At 45.6% G+C, this 20,362-nt stretch overlaps 1 protein-coding gene across 2 annotated transcripts in view; it reads left to right on the top strand.

Annotated features, from left to right (window-relative positions):
* Positions 1-20,362, top strand: part of LOC142765651 (uncharacterized) — a 103,351-nt gene that overhangs the window by 26,748 nt on the left and 56,241 nt on the right. The window contains exon 1 of one of the 2 annotated variants that reach the window (XM_075866999.1): positions 8,898-9,238. The exons of the other annotated variant lie outside the window; for it this stretch is intronic. Within the exon in view, the coding sequence (XP_075723114.1) occupies positions 9,030-9,238 (209 nt within the window). The 5' untranslated portion in view covers positions 8,898-9,029. Of the gene's footprint in view, positions 1-8,897; positions 9,239-20,362 lie in introns of those variants that run through there. 2 annotated transcript variants of the gene reach the window in all.

Below are 20,362 nucleotides of genomic sequence, written 5' to 3'. Positions count from 1 at the left end.
TGTGACACAAATTATAAGTATGCACTTAGCGGTGGAAGGGCGCACTACGGGCCAGACTTCGCTATCGCGTTCAACTCTTAAAGGCGAAGCTTGAGGGTGCCCCAAATTTTCTGTGATCAGTGTACGGCGAGTTGCGCGATTCACCCAACTTCTGCGGCACATAATCGTTTATGATGGTGACAGTTTTTTTTTGTTCTTCGGACAAGGAATGATTTGCGAAACAGCTTCATCGTTAAAGAAAGGACTCTACTCACTAACGTACATAGGTTCACACCGCGGAACGCGAACTTATACGAAGGTGATAACGCCGGGACCGTTTGGATGCGTTCCGTCCCATGAGCGTTAGGCGTGCCAGTCGAGGTCACCAGGACTCTTCTAGTCGACCACCACTGAACTCCACCAGAGACTGCCCACGAAACTCGGAGGCAATGTGCAACGATATATACATGGTCACAAGTCTAAGTAGGGTCGGACGGACGCACGTAACCCACACAGTGACCTCGCCTGTTTTTGCAGCGAGCTCAGTTTGCACGGTGCATTGTACGCTGTTTACCCGTCACACGCGTTGATAGCGAACGGCGGTGTATGGGGACCAGCTCGTCGGCTATCACGTGGACAGCGCTAGCCTCAGCCTTTGGAAGGCGCACGCAGTTGCACGTGTACACGGGAAAGATTCGGGCTTGTCAGTTTTCTCTCTCTCTCTCTCTTTTTACGAACAGTTATGCGAAAAAAGAGTATGCCAATCGAGCTTACCTATTCACTGTTTCATAGTACAACACGCTGTCGGGTTATTTGGTAATTTGTCACTTTGAGAAAGAGGTGACTAAGACATGACACTTCCTCAAGCACTGCTTTTGGGGTGAGATCATAAGTACTTGCGCGTGTAAATGTGCGTGTGAATGCGAGCGTTCAAACTTGCACCCACTTTCAAGAATTTCTTGTTTTATGATCGCATGTTCCAGGCATGGTAGATGGAAAGTAGTTTTATATAAGCAATAACAGATGGACGGCTGGGACGTGGTGACGTGGTTGAGAACAGCGACTGTGATAGGACAATGATAGCATAATGGGATCGCATTACGTTTATCCCGTCTGCTAGAGATTTAATCCCGGAAAGTGCTGTCTGCTTACGAGGCACACAGCAAAGGGGGGCGACCATGAACTTTGAAGCGAAGGATCTGCATACTGATGACAGCAGTGACAGTTAGTGATAGCAAGATAGCGTTGGCCCTAGTTGGTACTAGTTGGTGATGTTCCTTGACCAGAGCTTCCCTCGTCAAACCAGCGTCAACTACACTCTAAGCTTCACTTCTGACTGAAATAAACGTGTGCCATTTGTATGAAACCAAAAATTATTTTAGTGACTTGTTGTGGCAAAGCCACAAGATCATGAGAGGACACACCGGAGTGGGAAACTCCAGAATAATAATATTTGGACCCCTTGGGGCTCTTTCACATGCACTTCAATCTGAGTGCTTGGACGTTCTTTCACTGCGTTCCCTATCGAAATCCGGCTGCTACGGTCGGGAGTGGAATCCACGTTCTCAAGTTTATCCGGATCGCATAGCGCTGGTGATACAATGCCAAAGCAGAAAAAAGCAGACTAATCAAGGTAGAAGCTGGTGTTGCAGATTATGAAAATTTTGGATGGTGGCAAACACAGAAAAAGGTAATGCATCACGACAGCAGACAACGAAGAATAGTACACGGATGACGGCCCGTATGCACTCATGAAAACTTGTGTCGTTTGTTCATTTCGAAAGTAGCCATCTTCACTTTGATGAAACAGAAAAAAAAAACGCACTTTTCTTGCTTCTGAAAATACGGTGGGGCCTGCTCCAAAAATTTTCTGTGAGTGCTCCCATTCCAACAATATACCCAAAATCTATGTTGCGGCTAAAAGATGACTTTTAGCCTGTGCGAGAAAGAAGCGAGAACGAAGAAAAAGGTACACACCAACGAGCACAATTTAACGTCTGATTTATTTTTGAAAAACTTCTACTAAGTACATCTGCCCGATTTAGTAAAAAATAATTAGGGGACCCTAAAGCTTCGCCTTTAGGAGTTGAACGCGATAACGACATTCTGTTCCTATACTACGTATTAGAAACACTTAGTGTTTGAAACCTTTTCGGATTTGCTATGCACCCACTATACGGGCCCTGCAACAGTATTTCAGCATGGTCAGGACACGCTGCCGATCAGTAGTAGAGGCTCCCGACAACATTCGAGCCAAATATTTTAGCATAGCACATGGCCTAGAATACCCAATAAATTTAAAGTCAGCGAAAATTGCTTTTTCTTTTCTCGGCAAATGATGGGAGACGTTCACAAATCAATCAAAGAAAGCCATCTATCAGCCATTGGCTGGCTTTAACATGGCACGCTCGGTCGTTACAGAGACCGCCACGGGTGGCCGCTACTTGTCCACGCATTCGCGCGCAATCACGCTGGATCACACCGCGTATTCCAAGAAAAAAAAAAGAAAAAGTGCTCAAGGTTACGAGGCGCGAGTGACGTATTTTCCTTGCCCCTGCCACCCCTCCCTACTAAGCTTCCAGCGCTTTCATCGGGACGCAAGAAGAGAGAATGCAATTGCAACATGCGACCAATTCTTGTAACTCCACTCGCAATGGACAGACTGTTAAAACATTTGTGGCGTTGAATTCGCGAGGCAATAAGCTCTTCCAGTGAATGCATTCCATGGTTACTTAAAACTGTTTCAGGGATTTCAACCGTACAGCCATTATGATATTCACATATTCTGACGCCCGTTGGCAATAGACGCTTGTACCACGCATTATTAAAGCAATATTTCATGTTGAGTTGTGAAGCTTGTATACAGGACACGTGTGTTTGTGAAGAAGAAATGCTTTGCATTTTAAAAAGTCATTAAAGGTACGAGAACATAAGTGAAATCACTTTGTCGTACAAAGCAATCGGAGGATGGCTGATGAAGTCTTTTTTTTTCAGTTTTTCAGTCCAATAGGCTCCCACAATTTCTCTCGCTGTTTGATTCCGGTGTTTGAACGAAATGCCTGCGCTGCTAGGCTGAGGTGTACACCCCCATTCCCGACAATGCGTGGCCAATTACATGCTTGGCCGAGCTTTTTGGCTCGAAAAGTGTTCCTGCAGTCTTGTGTTGTAGCCTTTCTTGCACCCCATACCCATGACCACACCTCATAGGAATGTTATACACCACATTATTCGCGCAATATTCACAATGGTTATTAAGCGGATTCCTAATGTTATATGCTTTTCTTGCTCCTTCCTCACTTTCGAACAGCTTTTTTCACCTAGGAACACACACCCATAACTTCTTTTTTTGCTGCAAACACCACATCCACGGTTGGGGCGGTACCCGTGTTTTTTGCGCCAATAACCAGACACCGCAAACACGAGGCCACTGGGAGAGCGGTTATAATTAGTACATCTCTGGGACAGATAACTACTAGTAAAAACACTAACTTGTCACCACTATCTATCACCAATATCGCTAACTTGACATTCTCCGCGTCAAAGTTCACCGTCGACTGGCACAACGAAACGACACCGCCCATTCCATGGGGTTCTCGCGGTGCTACAAGCATACCATCTCGCTCGCAAGGTTCCAAAAGCCACGCTGTCCGGTGCAGTCGGATGAATACGCGTAATATAGCTGATGGAAGCGAGATCATCGTCACCGGAAACTACGGGACGAGGTGAGCGATCATGTACGACGATTAAGCCCTGCAGAACGTACCTGCCTTGGGGAGCAAGCGGTTGGGGCGTGTCCTCCTCTCACACCCGCTAAATTTCGGCCGTGATCAGTGGGGACTCATTTCGGAACGGCGGGCTTCCGCCGGCCTTGCCGGAGGAGAAGCCGTCGCACTGCGGCGGACGATTCTAAAACGTTCGCTTGGCTCTGATACGGGAGAGAGACCGTTAGATTCAGCGTAATTAGGGAAAAAGAAGGAACTGAGAACATTTCCTCTTAGCCGCTTATGCAGGCAGGTACGTTTATGAGAAGCTGCGCTTTAGGTGGCACAAGGGGGGAGGGTAGCGTTGCAGGAAGTAAAAGCAGAGGTATTGAAGGGCTGGGGGATAGACAAAGTATAGGCGATGGTTGGTGATGAACGGCAGCAATATATACGCGTAAACGCAAAAAAAAGATTAACGAAGGCTTCTTTCTCTTTTCGTTTTATTTTAGCGTTATTGTTCCGGTATTACTTGCAGTTGTATATGTACACTGAGCGTAATAACTATCAGCTAGCAAATCCGATGGATTCTTAGTTTGACTTCGTTGCCGACGGTCAAACTCATTTGGGGCTCCTCGGTGCGAGGATCGCGGTGGGTTGCGACTCGATTGAAGGGAAGCCGGGCTGCTGTTGGGCGTTCTGTACTAAGGCGGTGGCCGAAATTTCGCATAGACAGTTCCTGGCCCTTTTGAATCATCTTTCGGGCATCTTGTGCACTTTCTAGAAACTTTGATAGACCGGAGTTCCAGCAAGCCCCAAAAAATGCTAATGAATGTATAAAAGTTAGCACTGAGAAACCATTCCAAACATACTGTTACTCGATGAAGCAGGAAGAGGTTCAATATTTTCCGAGCAAACTGCTGAAAAAGAAAGCAAAAAGGTGCGGCCTTTAGGTACAGGTGAACTCTGTATGATTATGACAAAGAGTTGTATTAAGCAGGTTGGAACTACACGGGTTAGATGTAACGCGAGACGTTCTCGGATGTTCGCAGCAGTTTTCTGACCTTTAGGCACTGCACCGTTCCCGGGGGATGAGAAAAACTTATTAGCCTAATTAGAAGTTGAATTAGAATACAGGCGTGCGCATGAACACTTTGTGGTAGGAAGGTTATTATCGTACATGAGGATGATATCACGTACGTGCAGGGAATCTTTCCGTAGAAACTGTCGTTATTGATTGATTGATATGTGGGGTTTAACGTCCCAAAACCACTATATGATTATGAGAGACGCCGTAGTGGAGGGCTCCGGAAATTTTGACCACCTGGGGTTCTTTAACGTGCACCCAAATCTGAGCACACGGGCCTACAACATTTCCGCCTCCATCGGAAATGCAGCCGCCGCAGCCGGGAATCGAACCCGCGCCCTGCGGGTCAGCAGCCGAGTACCTTAGCCACTAGACCACCGCGGCGGGGCGAAACTGTCGTTATGAACATCCTAGTCGTAACACACTTATTAATGCGATAGCGTTGAACAGTTCGTGTCACAGAAAAAGCGCCACTGGCGTCAGCTTCGTTGGTTGTGAGCGAAAAATCGTCTGTGCATCTGTGACCGAAAAATCAAGTTACCGAGATAGCCGCGAGAGGACACCACTTGTCCACGCGTGCGCGCGTGATTACACTGAGAAAGCAGTGCATTCGAAAGAAAAAAAAAGAGTGCTCAAGGTCACGAGGCGCGGTAGTTTCTTTGCCCTGCCTCCCCTCCCTGCTTCGCTTCCAGCGATTTCATCGGGACGAGAGAAGAGAGAATGCAATTGCAGCATGCGACAAACATTTGTAACTCCACTCACTCTGGACGGATTCCTAAAATTCTTGCGGCGTTGAATTTGTGAGGCAATAAGCTTTTCTAGAGAATTCATTTCATGGTTACTTGAAAAATTTGGCAGATCCCACGAACAGTGGGAATCGATGATATGCTACGCATGATTGAGAAATGTTGATGTGTTACATTAAAATCAGCACTTCATAACGAGGTGGAGGTAAATGATGGCGTATATGACTTCCGTGTCATGATTATTATGTTTGGTTGTGTCGTTTATTTTCGTCATCTCTTCACGCCTCGTGATACCAAATTTAGTGTATGTGGAGCTATCGAAACGGCCGCGAGCACACTATGAGCATGGCATGTTGTCAGGTTATTACATGACACGCGTGTCGGGATTATCATGCTTGCACTAGTCGTATATTTCGTCAATCATTGACGTCACGTAACACCAAATTTGTTATATGTGGATCAAGCAACACAGCCGCGAGCGCATCATGAAGGGCCAATATATACTCCAATATAGCGTTGAAGCGCCCGCACGCTGGGCACAGCGACGCTACGTTAGGAAAACGCGAGCACTCTATAGTCCGACACCAGGCGCAACCAGCGTCCATCGGCACGGCCCGACGGCAACCGGCACGAAATGCGACATGTTGCATTTCGCGCTGATGCCATTGAGTAACATTACTCTATCCCGATGCGTTACCCAGACAACACTGCGTCATCCCCTTTTCGTGACCGAGGGACACCGGACGTGCTGAAACGCGCATGCGTCAAACAAACGCAGCGCGGCGCGCGCCTGCGAGAATATGGCAAGGCCGGCATCTGGCGGGACAACGCCGGCGTGACGCGACAAAATGAACGCCGGCGAGCACGTGCACCGCGTCAGGTCGAAATGTATTGGCGCCTTTACTGTGGCATGTAGTCATGTGCTCACTAGACACGCATCTCATGATTATTATGCTTGCACCAGTCACATACCTTCGTCATGCCTTGGCGTCACGTAATACCGAGTTTTGGTACTTGTGAAGCTAGCGAAACGGCCGCCGGCGCATCATGAGCGTGGCATGTACTTATGTTGTTACATGACACGCATCCCATGATTATCATGTTTGCACCAGTCACATACCTTCATCATCTAATCACTTACCGTACTACCAAATTTGGTATATGCGACGCTAGCGAAACGGCCACGAGCCTGGCATGTAGTCATGTTGTTACGTGACCCGCATGTCGGGATTTTCATGTTGGGGTCTCTCGCTTGTGTTCTCTATGCAATGATGTCAAACCATACCAGTTTTGCAACACGCCATGTGAACGAAACCACCGCAAGAGCTGCAGGTCCATGATACGTAAATGATGACATTCATGATATACAAGTCATGGTTTTCATGTTATGACTACTCAAATATGTTCCTCATACAGGCATGTCACGCCATACTAAGTTTGGTATTGATACTATAGTCGAAACGGCCAGGAGAGCTAAAAGTGGTAGGCGGATAGATAGATAGATAGATAGATAGATAGATAGATAGATAGATAGATAGATAGATAGATAGATAGATAGATAGATAGATAGATAGATAGATAGATAGATAGATAGATAGATAGATAGATACGCTCAAAGTCCACGAAGTTCGCTAAGCAATGCTTCGCATTGAGAAGTGTTTCAGGGCCTCTTTATCGCATTTTTTTTTTTTACAGGTGCCACGACGAAAACGAGCCTATTTGGCGATTATAGCGCGCGCTGGTTCAATCAATTGTGTGCGTGTTTGTGTACTTGCGTGTTTATGCAACAAAAACATATGAACAAGTATGCAATTTGCGTTTCAAGGGTGCACTAGGGGCCGGATTTTGCTATCGCGTTCCGCTCTTACAGGCGACGCTTAAGGGTCCTCCCATTTTTTTCCAGATCGGCCTTTTGTGGCGAAACTTGTAAGTTGTATATAGTATATTACCATATTTCGTTAGTTTACTAACCTTTCGTTTGGCCTCACGCTAGTCGTCACTTGCAGTCAAGCTGCCCCCTATGACTGAAGAGCGGTTGGAAAATACTTGATGTTTTGTTTCGTAAGCTGCCAGTATAACTGTTAATGATCACGGTCTCTGCCTAGTGAAAAGACCAATCTTTCGTGCACGCGCTATGTGATGAGGTGACATATTAAGTTTTAGGGCGTCGCGCATGAAAACGAAAGACGTTTCTGCTTTGTCTGCGTTTAATTTTCTTCTTGAGACTCCCTCGGTATCGCCGTGTGTGTAACGCTTTCAATTTTCTCGCGAATCGAGCTGGCATAACCTTTCCATTCACCAAGGAGAGCTAGCCGTCTGGCCTCCCACATGCTTCAGTTCCCCCCTTCCCACTTAACGATATCAGATATAATACCAGAAACCACCTTTGGCTGATGTTTCCTTTTCAGGAATTGTCTCAGAGATCGCATTTGGCACAGATTTTGGTCTGATTGTGCATCATGTCGTTGAGCAGTAGAATTTCAGTACATTACTTCACGTGCAGTAAAGCAAGGGCCACTAGTACTTCAGCAAGGGTACCCGAAACGTGGTTCCACGTTAGCGCAAACTGAAATAAAAAATAAAAAAACTAAAGGTGTCGCTAAGTGAATAAGCGTGAACAAGGGAGCTTGTGGGTAATATAAGCTTCGTTGCAGTGCAGCAAAGGACATGGACACCAGAAAGAAATGTACACGACGCACAGGGTTAATAGCTAATGAATAAATAACCAATAATTTCTAGAAAATTTCCGCATGTGCTCAGCGGAACCCATATGCATGCAGAAAGCCTCGTAATGATCAATCGATAGCCAATCAATATCGCTGTTTGTCGTCGTGTCATATCCTCGTTTTGGGACGTTAAACCTGACATGATGCTATTTCCTTGTGGTGTCCATGTCATCAGAAGCTCTGTTCGAAGCTTACGAAATCGGTCGTCCGCCTCGGTGGAACAGTGGATAGGGTTCTCATCTCGTAACCAGAAGGCCGCCGGTTCGATTCCGGTCACGGCGGTCACATTTCGAAGGAGGGGAAATGATTGAGTGCCGTGTACCGTACGATGCCAGTGCAAGTTAAATAACACTGGACGGTTTGAAATTCCGAAGCCCTTCCCTACGCCGTCTCTCACAACCATGTCGCGGTTTGGGGGCTTAAACCCATGATTATATCGTTATTACGAAAAGGGTAGCTCGGGGCTTGTGATAAAGGTCCCAATGGAATGAAGAGATTACTATATCTAAAGCGGGGAAGTGACAGTTTTCAAATGTGACTAACCTGCGTCGTGAAGAAGCACAATGATGAGCCTGTGATCATGTCGATACCTGGGTGCCCCGTCATCAGCCAGAGCGCACTGCCTGGCTTAAATCTTCCCGCTAGAAGGCGCCAGAGTCGATAGCACTGCAGCTGCGCAGTAGACAGTGGAATATATCAGCTGGGCGTTGTTCGAGTGACACTTTGGAGACGACTTTGGTCTAAGTGAGCGGCTGGGGGGAACAGGCTCGCCTAATCCGCCGACCGCAGAAGCATGAACGACTCGCCCGTTACGCGAGTCCACTGGAAAAAGCGCCTGACGATTCGAGCACAGCAAGAGACCGCTACGCGACTTCACTGGAAAAAGCGGCTCACAATTCAGGCACAGAAAGCGGGCAATTTCAGCTTGGAGGAAGAAGAAGGTGGGCCTGTAATGCGAACTTGGGCTCTGCGCCTTCTGCTTTTGCCAATGTATTTTATTTGGTAAGTCCAACAAATTTTGTTATCAACTAGTAATTCTTGAAATGTTGCATAACTTAAGACGAAGAGGAAGGTAACGAAGAAAGGGTAGCGAGATTAAGCCGCATTGCAATATCCTTTTTTTTACCAAGCACTAAGGTGGTAAAGGGAAATAAGTTGGGTTTAACATCCCAAAACCACCGTATGATTATGAGAGACGTCGTCTCGGGAAATATCGAACATCTCGGGATCTTTAACAATATGAGCACACTGGCCTACAGCATTTTCGCCTCCATCGAAAACACAGCTGGCACCTTGGGGATTCGATCCCACGACCTGCGCGTCAGCAGACGAGTGCCTTAGCCACTAGACCACCACGGTGAGGCAGTTAAAGGGAAACAAAGTTGCTAAGAAGAACGGAGACAAGTGCGGGTGCTCGAAAAAAAAAAAAAAAAGGTGTGGAGTGGGCGTATACACTATAACCCATCCAATATGACAATCGCACTCTATAAGACAGTCGCAAATCTATAAAATCTTTATGGAATGCGCCAAGTTTACAGCGCACACCGTCTGAACCCGTTTTTTCGACTTTGGCCGCCGTCGGGACTCTGTGGGCTCGAGGCCGCGTTGCTTTATAGACTGCGGCGTTGGTGTCACTTTCACCAAATCATTTGCTTTCCGAATCACTACAGAAGACAGCGCTGCTTGGAATCGCTAGGACAGCGAAGAAATGGTAGAACATATTCCTTGCTTCTGTCCTCGTTAAAGCATGCGCTGAATGCCGCTAGCAGCTGTGTTGGGCCGCCGTGACGACAGGAACCTGCAGAATCTGTCAATACTATAGAACGGGACGCGAACTGTCGACAAACCGGGACGGCCTTATCAAAATTGTTGCATATTTTAAGTACTTCTATATCGACATCCTGATCTTGCGCCGATTGTTTTTTACAGTCGATGCATTTTATAACTTCCTCGTTCCTTTAAACGCAACGAAGTTAATGAAGTCGAGTACAGCGAACACTGAGAAAAGCATTTTCTTTATTATCGTTTAGAATAAAGATCAGTATCCTTGAAGCAAAGCTTTTTCCGAAATAGTTTTAACCCTTTACTTACCCAAACAGACTCTCAAGCAGAGCTTTTCCGTACAGGGTTTGTGGAAAGGCAATTCACGGCCGCTGTAAAAATTTCATTTAGTAGCAGTGGGCCATCTACGTGAAAACACGGGGCATGTCCTTATTAACGGCAATTGGTGCTAAGAGACGCCAGAATACAGTCGCAATTTTACGCAATGTGAACCGGTTGCAATTTCGAAAGTAATACGGTCCCAAATTTGCGCATTGCGCAAGTGTGAGCCGTGAAGTCCTTCAGGTTGCGTCGTTCGAGCTGTATTGCATGCAAATAAGCTTTCGAAATTCAGCGCCATTTCATTCAAATAAGACCGCGTCTTTCGGTGTTATTTGACAGTTTATCGCGAGGACGGGCCGAAAGTATATTGAGGTTCATGTTTGGTAAATTTAGAAGCATCTGAACTAATATATTTACATTCTTGAGTGACTCATAAATTTTCTATATTTTTCTTGACATTACGGATAAACCTACCAGTACCAAGTTTTGACTCCATCGAAATTGATAATTTGTAGAAGTGGAGATCTTCTACTAAAAATCGCACTAATTTACAACATATATATATACCTTGATGTTCGCCTTTGATAATCTAATGGGCACATTTGGAGTAAATAGTTCTCAGCGCAAGTAGTAAATTCCACAGAAGGTTGCAGGTTTGATCCCTTCCAAGTGCAAGTTTTCGTTTCGTCCAATTTAAACCCCACATATCAATCAATCATCGTTTCGTCCAACATACATTATTTACATCTGTATCCCAATTCCTACAATGCGCCTAAAACCGTACGATCATAACTCCTATATTCCCGTTCGCTTTGTTCTCTGCTAGTTTTCAATAAGGTAGCGTGAAACAAGAAACGAGCACTTACTGCAGCCTTGCTTCATTCAACCTGCTTGCTTGTGCGATACAGGTCAACACTCGACCGATAGAACAAGTAAGATACTGTAACGAAGCAAGCACTTTATTCCTATAGCATGCAACCAATACCGACAAAAGGATTTTATAACACTACGCAAACACCCGGAAATAGTGTGTGTGGACCCAGGGTGGGCCAAACAGGATGGGCTGCAGCCAAGCAATGTGTGCAGCCAATAATGGTGCAACTCTGTTTTGTTTCATTCTCTGTCTAGACAGCAATCAGCGTTCAGGCAGTTGAAACCTTGTGTTTTTTCACTTCATGCTACTATTAAGGAGGCCACTACTATATATGCTTGCAAAGTAGCAAATGAACTAATTTATTTCTAAGTTTTAACGTCCCAAAACCACGCTATGATTATAAGCGACGGCGTAGTGGAGGGCTCCGGAATTTTCGACCACCTGGTGTTCTTTAACGTGCACCCAAATCTGAGCACACGGGCCTACATTTCCGCCTTCATCGGAAATGCAGCCGCCGCAGCCGGGATTAGATCCTGCGGGTCAGCTAGCAGCCGAGTACCTCAGCCACTAGACCACCGCAGTGGGGCGAAAGTAGCAAATGAAGAAAACGAAGTGATATTGCTTCATTTGGTGCATGATAGTCTTGTGACAAAAGGAACATGCGACTGCATGGCATGTTGCGACCATTCGCAACAGATCTCTCACGTATCGACCAATCGGGAGTTTATTTCGTCCTGACGTCACGTGCGCAATCAGCTGACGTCACGCATTGTGCAGCAAAGACGGGAAACGTCAGGAAAAATTAACGCACTGGGTTTTGGTATATTTAGGCGCGGTTTAAGGGGAGGTCACGGTGTCGAATTCGTTTAGTAGTATTAGGTTAGCGATTTGGTTTATTTTGACCAATATGTACATCTGTAACACGCCATAAACGTGCTGTTTATGATGAGGATAGCAAGTAAAAGTTGCAGTATCTGCAGCTCGACTAGCCCAGCTGCCCCATAGCGCAAAGGAAACAAAATTCGTTTTATAGAAACAGGCTTAGCCATATCTACAGCCGAAACACATGTCAACCGGTGATGTCCGTTGTGAAAGCTCTAGTGCCTTGGCTTGCACCCGGAACGTTCTAGAACATCTAATCATCATGAATGCAGTGTTATTTTATTTTTTTGTTTTCTCCTTTATGTGCACCCACCGTATACTGCACCCCTTTTCGGAGAATCAAGGTGAGATAGCAGTTGCAGCGCGCGGCTACTTGCGACCGCCGCACTCGAGATGAGATTAGCAACACGGCGCTCATAGGTTGCAGAGGTGTCTTCACACCGCGCACACTCTGAAACGCTCACCGAAGAAGCTGGAAGCGAGGACGATAAGATTATGTGGCGATCGCGCACAGGCACAGGCCGTCAGTAAACGGTAGAGCGACAAAATTCGTTACACTACAGAGCAGATATCTCGCGGGGTCGTCTGGTATCGAAGTCTCGCAGGGCATGCAATTTGGCGTACGCTGCGCAAGATTGCGAAATGCATTGAGCGTAAACGAGGAGCTCGTTTTCCGCGTCTGTGTGCGTGCGTGTGCGTGTGTGTCAACGGTGCCGTGTAAAGCATTGACTGCGACGCTGAAGCAGGGTGAAAACAGACAAATGCAGCACTGTTTGCCACGAGCTGTGCAACTAAGATCGTTCGATTTAAGGTTGACTATATGGTTGAAAACTACAGTGGCGTAGCTTTAGACATAAATTATTCGCATAAAGACGAGACTTGAAGTGGGCTGCGTAATACGTAGTAAAGATGGATGCGTGCCTCAATCGCTACGCGAGGCAACAAACTGTGGGCGTAAAATTGGCCGTTCCAAAGTATGGCTTCGGAGTGGCAAATTCCAGTTGTCCAGTATCCACCACTCTGATATTAACCATTTTGAGAATCAATGAAGAACTAACTAGGTGTCCATAGGGCGACACGTGAACGTGCGCAGCTCTTCGCTTTGTTGGTGGTTCATGCGGCTGTTGATGATCAAATATTTCTGAGCGCTTTGTAATGAACGGTCCTCTGTAATGGAAGTATCCTGGCTGGAATGCCTGATGCAAGTATATTGTCCGGAGAAGTGCCCGCTACGCCATAAATTGTCTGTTCGCAAAGTGCCCAAGAGCGCACTCGTAAGGCAACGCGCGCATACGCGCAGCTGTGCACTTTCTTTATGCTGTTGCTGATAATGACTTTCAATTATGTCTGAAATTTTGGTGGAGGTCATACGCTAGAGGCTTGTGCACTCTGCCATGTCAGTGTACGGTGAAGAACACCAGATGTTGAACATTTACGGAGTGTTCCACGATGGTGTCTCTCATTATCAAATCATGGGTCTGAATAAAACTCCAAGTATTGTTATTAAATATAATTGTCTGAGGGCTTCGTAATATACGGGCAGCTTTAAACCACCCACTCGTTGCCCCATTCGTGTTTTGCCGCCTGCTGTGATTCTACGCTTCTGCCTCGGAGTATTATGTTCGTTAAGAAGACGCCTTACACTGCACGACATTCGTATAGTATTTTTTTTTTCGAAGCTGTCTGACGCAATGTCGAGGCTCTGCCGAACACCTGCTGGTCACGCTTTAGCCCTGCGTTGGATTGAGATTAGAACCAAATGGTTTTGTTTTTGATTTATTGCCAACATTTCTGACATTTTACCAAACTAGTGATTTAATAGCATCGCATTGAAACACTAGTAACTGGCTAAAACTGGCTGGCTAAAAGTTGAGGAAAAACCAGGCCTAACCACTGACTAGTCTTGCTTAGCCCTAGACTGGTCTAGGACTATCAAGATGGTTCTAGTCTAGGACTATCAAGATAGTCCTATAGTTTTCTTCTAGTTAAAGTTGGTGCTTACCGCTGGTGCTTTATTCATTTCTTGATTAATTGATATGTGGGGTTTAACGTCCCCAGACCACCTTATTAAGAGAGACGCCGTAGTGGAGGACTTCGGTAATTTTGAGCACCTGGTGCTCCAAAATCTGAGCACATGGGCCCACAGCAGTTTCACTTCCATCAAAAATTCAGCTGCCGCAGCCGAGATTTGATCCAGTTTTATTCATTTCTACGAAAAGACAGGCACATCTGGCCTCGAATCCTGCAAAAATGACCAACTGGTTCATCGATTATTTACTTAAATTATTTGTTCATTTATCTAATGACTCTCTCGACCAACCGGCCGGTTCCCGAGTCTCTAAGGTACTAGAACTCTGACTTGGACCTGCCAGGCTTACGAATATCGTTCCCTAGGGGGTGTCAGATCAGCTTTTGTCTCTGCTTAGTAATGAAGAGGGTGATGATGTCAGCTTGAGAAGAGACACAAACGAAGACAGAAATTCAGCGCAACGACACCACTATATACCACAGCAACAAAATGGTCCTGAAGGGTTCCCTCATGCCGGAGGACTGAAGAAGCCTTTTTGACAACACGAATTCTGGTATATTAGTTTTTTTGGAAACACGAATTTCGGTGAAGCTAACACAGTGACGGTGCCACAATGTTTTTATGAGGCGGAAATTTTCACGAGCATTTCGGCGTCACAAGGCGTAGTCAACCATCATCGACAGAGATTTTCGTCACTTGATATTGTTTTCATCGCTCTTGCTGACTCTAGATTACATGACATCTTCATTAATTGACCTGTCCAAGTTCCCCCCCCCCTCCTCCCGATATTTTTTATTAGTGTGGTTCACACCGCTCTTATTGTTTTTCTTTCTATAATTTCAGAAATCGGGGTGGGCTAAACGTTTGCTACTAGACCACTTTTATAAAGTTCCTGTATAGTAAATAGCGCTAGACAGCAGTGTCAGTGAAAGACTAATACGAGGAACGTTCTTGGTGCCCGTGCTTGCTCCTTTTCCGGACCGCTGATTTCGTCGCCTGGGCAAGTTTTTTATCGACGCATCAATGACTCAGCTCTTAACGCGTACTATCAAGTGATGGAAGTGCTGGCTCGAAGAGCTTCGGATATTTGCTCTTCATTGGTTTCTCGCAGCTATATGGGGAGTCCAAGGAGTATTGCCAAGGAGTATTGCCAAGGAGTATTGCCAAGGAGTATTGCCAAGGAGTATTGCCAAGGAGTATTGCCAAGGAGTATTGCCAAGGAGTATTGCCAAGGAGTATTGCCAAGGAGTATTGCCAAGGAGTATTGCCAAGGAGTATTGCCAAGGAGTATTGCCAAGGAGTATTGCCAAGGAGTATTGCCAAGGAGTATTGCCAAGGAGTATTGCCAAGGAGTATTGCCAAGGAGTATTGCCAAGGAGTATTGCCAAGGAGTATTGCCAAGGAGTATTGCCAAGGAGTATTGCCAAGGAGTATTGCCAAGGAGTATTGCCAAGGAGTATTGCCAAGGAGCATTGCCAAGGAGCATTGCCAAGGAGCATTGCCAAGGAGTATGGCGAGGGTGTAATTCCTCAGAGTTGCCTGGGAGTATCACGGACTGAACGCGAAACACATACTATCATTTCATTCTTGATTGATTTGTGGGGTTTAACGTCCCAAAACCACTACATGATTACGAGAGACGCCGTAGTGGAGGGCTCCGGAAATTTCGACCACCTGGGGTTCTTTAACGTGCACCCAAATCTGAGTACACGGGCCTACAACATTACCGCCTCCATCGGAAATGCAGCCACCACAGCCGGGATTTGATCCCGTGACCTGTGGGTTAGCAGTCGAGTACCTTAGCCAATAGACCACCGTGGCGGGGCTATCATTTCATTCTTGTGCTCATGTCCAGTGCTTCTGTTTTCACCGCAGCTCTTTGTGGTAGTGCGGTGGAGTATCTCTGCTTTCACCCACTTCGAGTTTCTATCGCGTTCCTTCCTCTTGCACAAGGCACGCTATAGACCCTCATCACGGCTTTCCCCGCACCTCGATGGCCGAACAACAGCACACTCCGTCGGCAACACGCCCGCCGACAGCTCCGCTATAGGCGCGGGACTCGAGGAAGCTTCAGTAAAGCGTGATTAGTCCCGACGTTACAAGAGCTCCACGGAGGGTCCTCGAACCGACGTTATTCTTCGTTAGCGCTATACCCCGCCGCCGAGAAAGAGTTTATGAGGCCCTCCAGATTCGAGTCACGTGATGCTACGCTCTCTGAGCTGGGCTTCTTATACGTACAAGAGTCGGGAGAACTTTCCTTCGGGGCTTCCAGACTGGAACAGAAACGTGCGACTCCTGAGAGGCGCCTATACACTTCGCTGCATCACGTTCGCGCGGCACATCATTCGTCTGTGTTTGCTTACTCGGTGGTGAACAGGCGACTGTGCCCTAGCGAACTGCGAGAGAAGTGTTGTTTACCGCGAGGCACGTCTGTGGAGTTTCGAGGGGCTTGGTCAAGATGGTTGAATATTTTTTTTCTATTATGCTCTGCCCTGTAGGAACTTCCCTGCGTCAGTTCTTTGCCTTCTCTGTGTGTAACGTCTGCGCCTTCAGAGCAGTTTGCGCTTAAGACACCGGCGTTGCGTCGAGATAAGTTCTTATGTGTGTGTATATGCCTTCAGAAAGTGGATTGCTGCGTGTGCGTGAGCAAGTGAGTTAGTGAGTGTTCGCGTTTATGCTTCCGAGTTTTTCTTTCTCTGTGCATGTGCGTCTGCGTGTTTATGACAGATGTTGGGAGCTTTTGCGCAGCTTTTCTTTCCATTGATGCTCCCATCAACTGGGAAACTCTCGTGCACTCTGTATCTGCGCTAGACTCGCTTTTTCGGAGTTTCTGTTTGATTGAATGAATGCACACGTCGAGTCGACTTTCCAAAGCTTATAAGTTGCTTTGTGTCAGTATCGATTTAGCGAGACGGCTTCGAAAATATTTCTTTAGTGCTATAAAATATGCGTGCTAGACACCCATGTCTGCATCGAGAACATGTGTATGCGAGATTTCGTGGCAGTTTCGTGAGCTCATTGTTCGACGCCAGTACGGGTGCAGAAGTGCACTCAACTGTTGACTCGCAGAACATGTAAATTCAGAGTGCAGAAAAAAGAGATAAGAACGACGTCGTTTGGTGTAAGCTCCCGAGAAATGGCCGTTTCGAGAGCTTATATTCGTGGCATGGGCTCTTTTGTGCTTGTGTACCTTGACGTCCTATGAAAACAAGTGAAATGAAAACATACCGCTTCCCAGAATGCCGCAAGGCTTTTATACCTCACTGAGAGCATCTTATTTGCATGTGATCGGTATTCGCATCACGAGCACAAGCGTTTCCTCTCTTTGAAGCCCGCCAAGAAAAGAACCATGAGACGTTTCAAGTTCTTTGCACTCAAGTTTTGAATTTCAATGCAAATCGCACTACTCGAACATCAGATGTTCGAGATGTGGAGAATAAAAAAAAACTCGATCATAGTTTTGTTGTCAAACGAAGATATTGTTATAACAGCTGATAGGCAGAACTTGTTATTGGTAGCCATTGTTTCCGCGGCAGTAACAAGCAATCACTAATGCCTATAGTTAATTAAACCGCTTGAAGTTTTGAAGGTGCAATGAAAGGGACCCTTCAACACTTCAACACTTTTTTTTGGACATGAAGAAACGCTGCCGACCTATAGTTGAGGCCTTTGTGAACATGTCAGCTCAGTATTAGAGCACTGCATGCGACAGGTAATTTACAATTGTGTTTTAAAAAGAGCTAAATACATAGTCAGTTGAAACCTACAAAAAAAATAATAAAGGCACTTTCACTCTATAGTGATCCCAAAACCTGAGGAAAGTGCGAAACTGGGTTGCCTTAGTTTCTCTTTGGTTTTTTTCTGTTTTTCTGTTTTCTTTCTATTTTTGTCTATTTATTTCTATTCATTTCTATTTTTCCTCTTCTCTTTCGATTTTTCGCAATTTTTCGTTTGCTTTTGGGAAACGTTGGCTTACACTAGGCACAAGGCATAAATTAGGCTTAGAAAAAGGGGTTAACCATTGTGTGCTGCGTATTCTACTATAGAGGAGTGCAAGACACCGTCTCACGGAACAAAGTGTGTATTCAAGTACTTCGTGCTCGACTATGGGAGGGCACTGAGCCGTCCCGAAGAAACTGGTTGGGAGGGATACGTAGTGTGTTTAGAAAATGGGCTTAAAGATCTAGAGCATATAGTTGGGTAGCCGAAAGCCATCCCAGACAAATTTGGCTACAAACCAAAAACGTGAGAATAGATATAGAGCCTGTGTTTAGAAAGTGTTCAACGATTTAGAGTACGTGGTACTCTACTGTGGGAGTGCACGAATTTGTCCCAGCTCTATTGAAAACCTTGAACGTATATGTGTTTAGAACAAATGTTAGAAGATTTACAGTAGGACGTTCTATACCATGCATGGGTGAGCAACAGCTGTCCCTGATAACTGAATGAAACAATATACACTTTCTGAGTGACAAGTCAGTGTTTAATGATTCATTCACCATCATGACACAATTATGACAGCATACCTCAGCCCGGGCTCCTAATATGCTCCATACTTTTACGTATGGAGCGTATTCAGCATACTTAAATAAGGAGTAAAATTCAGGCGAATTACGGCGAATTACGTGACGAATTACGTGATCGGCGAATTACGTGATCGATGGGGCAGACTGCGTAAGTGGATGAAAAGATACGACCATTGGTTAATTTTAGCATAGTTATCACAGTGGCCACGGGTTGACGCTACGTGCAGATGGCTTGCTATGCAGAGTGTTGTAATAGTGCCCTACATAGTTAAGTCAGGAGTTAGACCGACAGTGAAGCCTATAGGGAGTCATATGGAACATTGTTAGTAGTTTTAACAGTGAAGCTACCTGTCTAGCAAATTGATCTATCTCAGTCGATTGCGGAAAAGTGTCTTAACAGATGTGTCACTGCGATGCCTGTCAGAAAACTATCATCATCACCTCATCATAAACTACTTTGTGCCACCGAAATTGGGTGCCAGGGAAATTGTGCCACATAAATTGAATCCCTATTTCTGACCACTGATCCACTGAAATTGAAGAAGGCAACAACTATCCCAACAAATGGTTACGAAGCGATGGCAGTGAGCCGCATACCCCGAGTATTTACGACAATGTAGAGTACTAGCAGACGTGAAAGGCGACGGCGACTGCTAGAAGACCCGGAAGCAATTGAAGGCCTATGCGCGAACTTCCACGCGCCCGTGCACATGTAAGATCGCGTGAACGTTTGGTTTCAGTGTGCCTTTCGGTCTAATATATATAGACTGGGGCCTACGACTGTCAACGGTTTGACGGAAACATATGCTGAGAATCGACATAGAAGCAGCATATAGCATCACCTAGCTTAAGGCAACGACGTAGAAAAAAACTTGCATCACCTGTAGCTAAGACTTAAAAGTAATCTATAGAAGCAAACAGCAACCTAGAATCGATGTGCCTGCGATTGTCTGTGATATCACTCGAGCTTCCCTGCGCTGACAATCGACTTAAAAACAACCTACCATTGCCTATATACATAATACATATCAACGACCTAGAGAAAACTTAAACAAGCTTTATATCCTAATAGAGATATAGAAGCAATCTAGGTGCATCCAGATTTGTTTTCAGCATCGTCTGCCTTCACTGTTTCAAACCTTTCCCTGCTTAATGCAAGCTTTCATTTTTTTTATATAGCGCGTAGTAATGATGACACTGATAGAAAAGAATTAAAGTAGGCTGACGCCAAACACTGGTTTAACCCTTCAAACTGAGGTGACGGGTTCATCGGAAAAAAATGTGTGTCGAAAAGCCATGACCTTAAACGCCTCGGCAAAGGTCATGACGCACTCTTACGCACCTTATTGCCTTTGTGCCAAGCTTTTAGTGCAATAGTCAGAACAATAAAAGCGGATGGGGCCGACATTTTTGAAGCCTTCTACTACAGCACACCTCCTAATTATATTCAATATCACTGAAAGGAAACAGGTTCTTATATGTACTTTTTTACATGCCAGAACCACCATGCCGGAACCAGCATATAAATATAGAACACTTATTCTTCTCCTTTTTATTCTTATTATGATTATCATCATTACCATAAACATATAGATCATCAAAGAATAAGATGAGACAAACGCTCGACCAATCCCTGCTATTCCGCTCGTATTTTGCGGATTAAAAAAATATATATTGGCAATCACCAGACGACGAAACTTAAAACTGTGATT

Source organism: Rhipicephalus microplus, chromosome 6 (genome assembly GCF_043290135.1).
Source record: "Rhipicephalus microplus isolate Deutch F79 chromosome 6, USDA_Rmic, whole genome shotgun sequence".
NCBI classification, from domain to species: domain Eukaryota; kingdom Metazoa; phylum Arthropoda; class Arachnida; order Ixodida; family Ixodidae; genus Rhipicephalus; species Rhipicephalus microplus.
The sequence above is the reverse complement of the archived record's forward strand: the minus strand, read 5'-3'. Positions and strand labels throughout refer to the sequence as shown.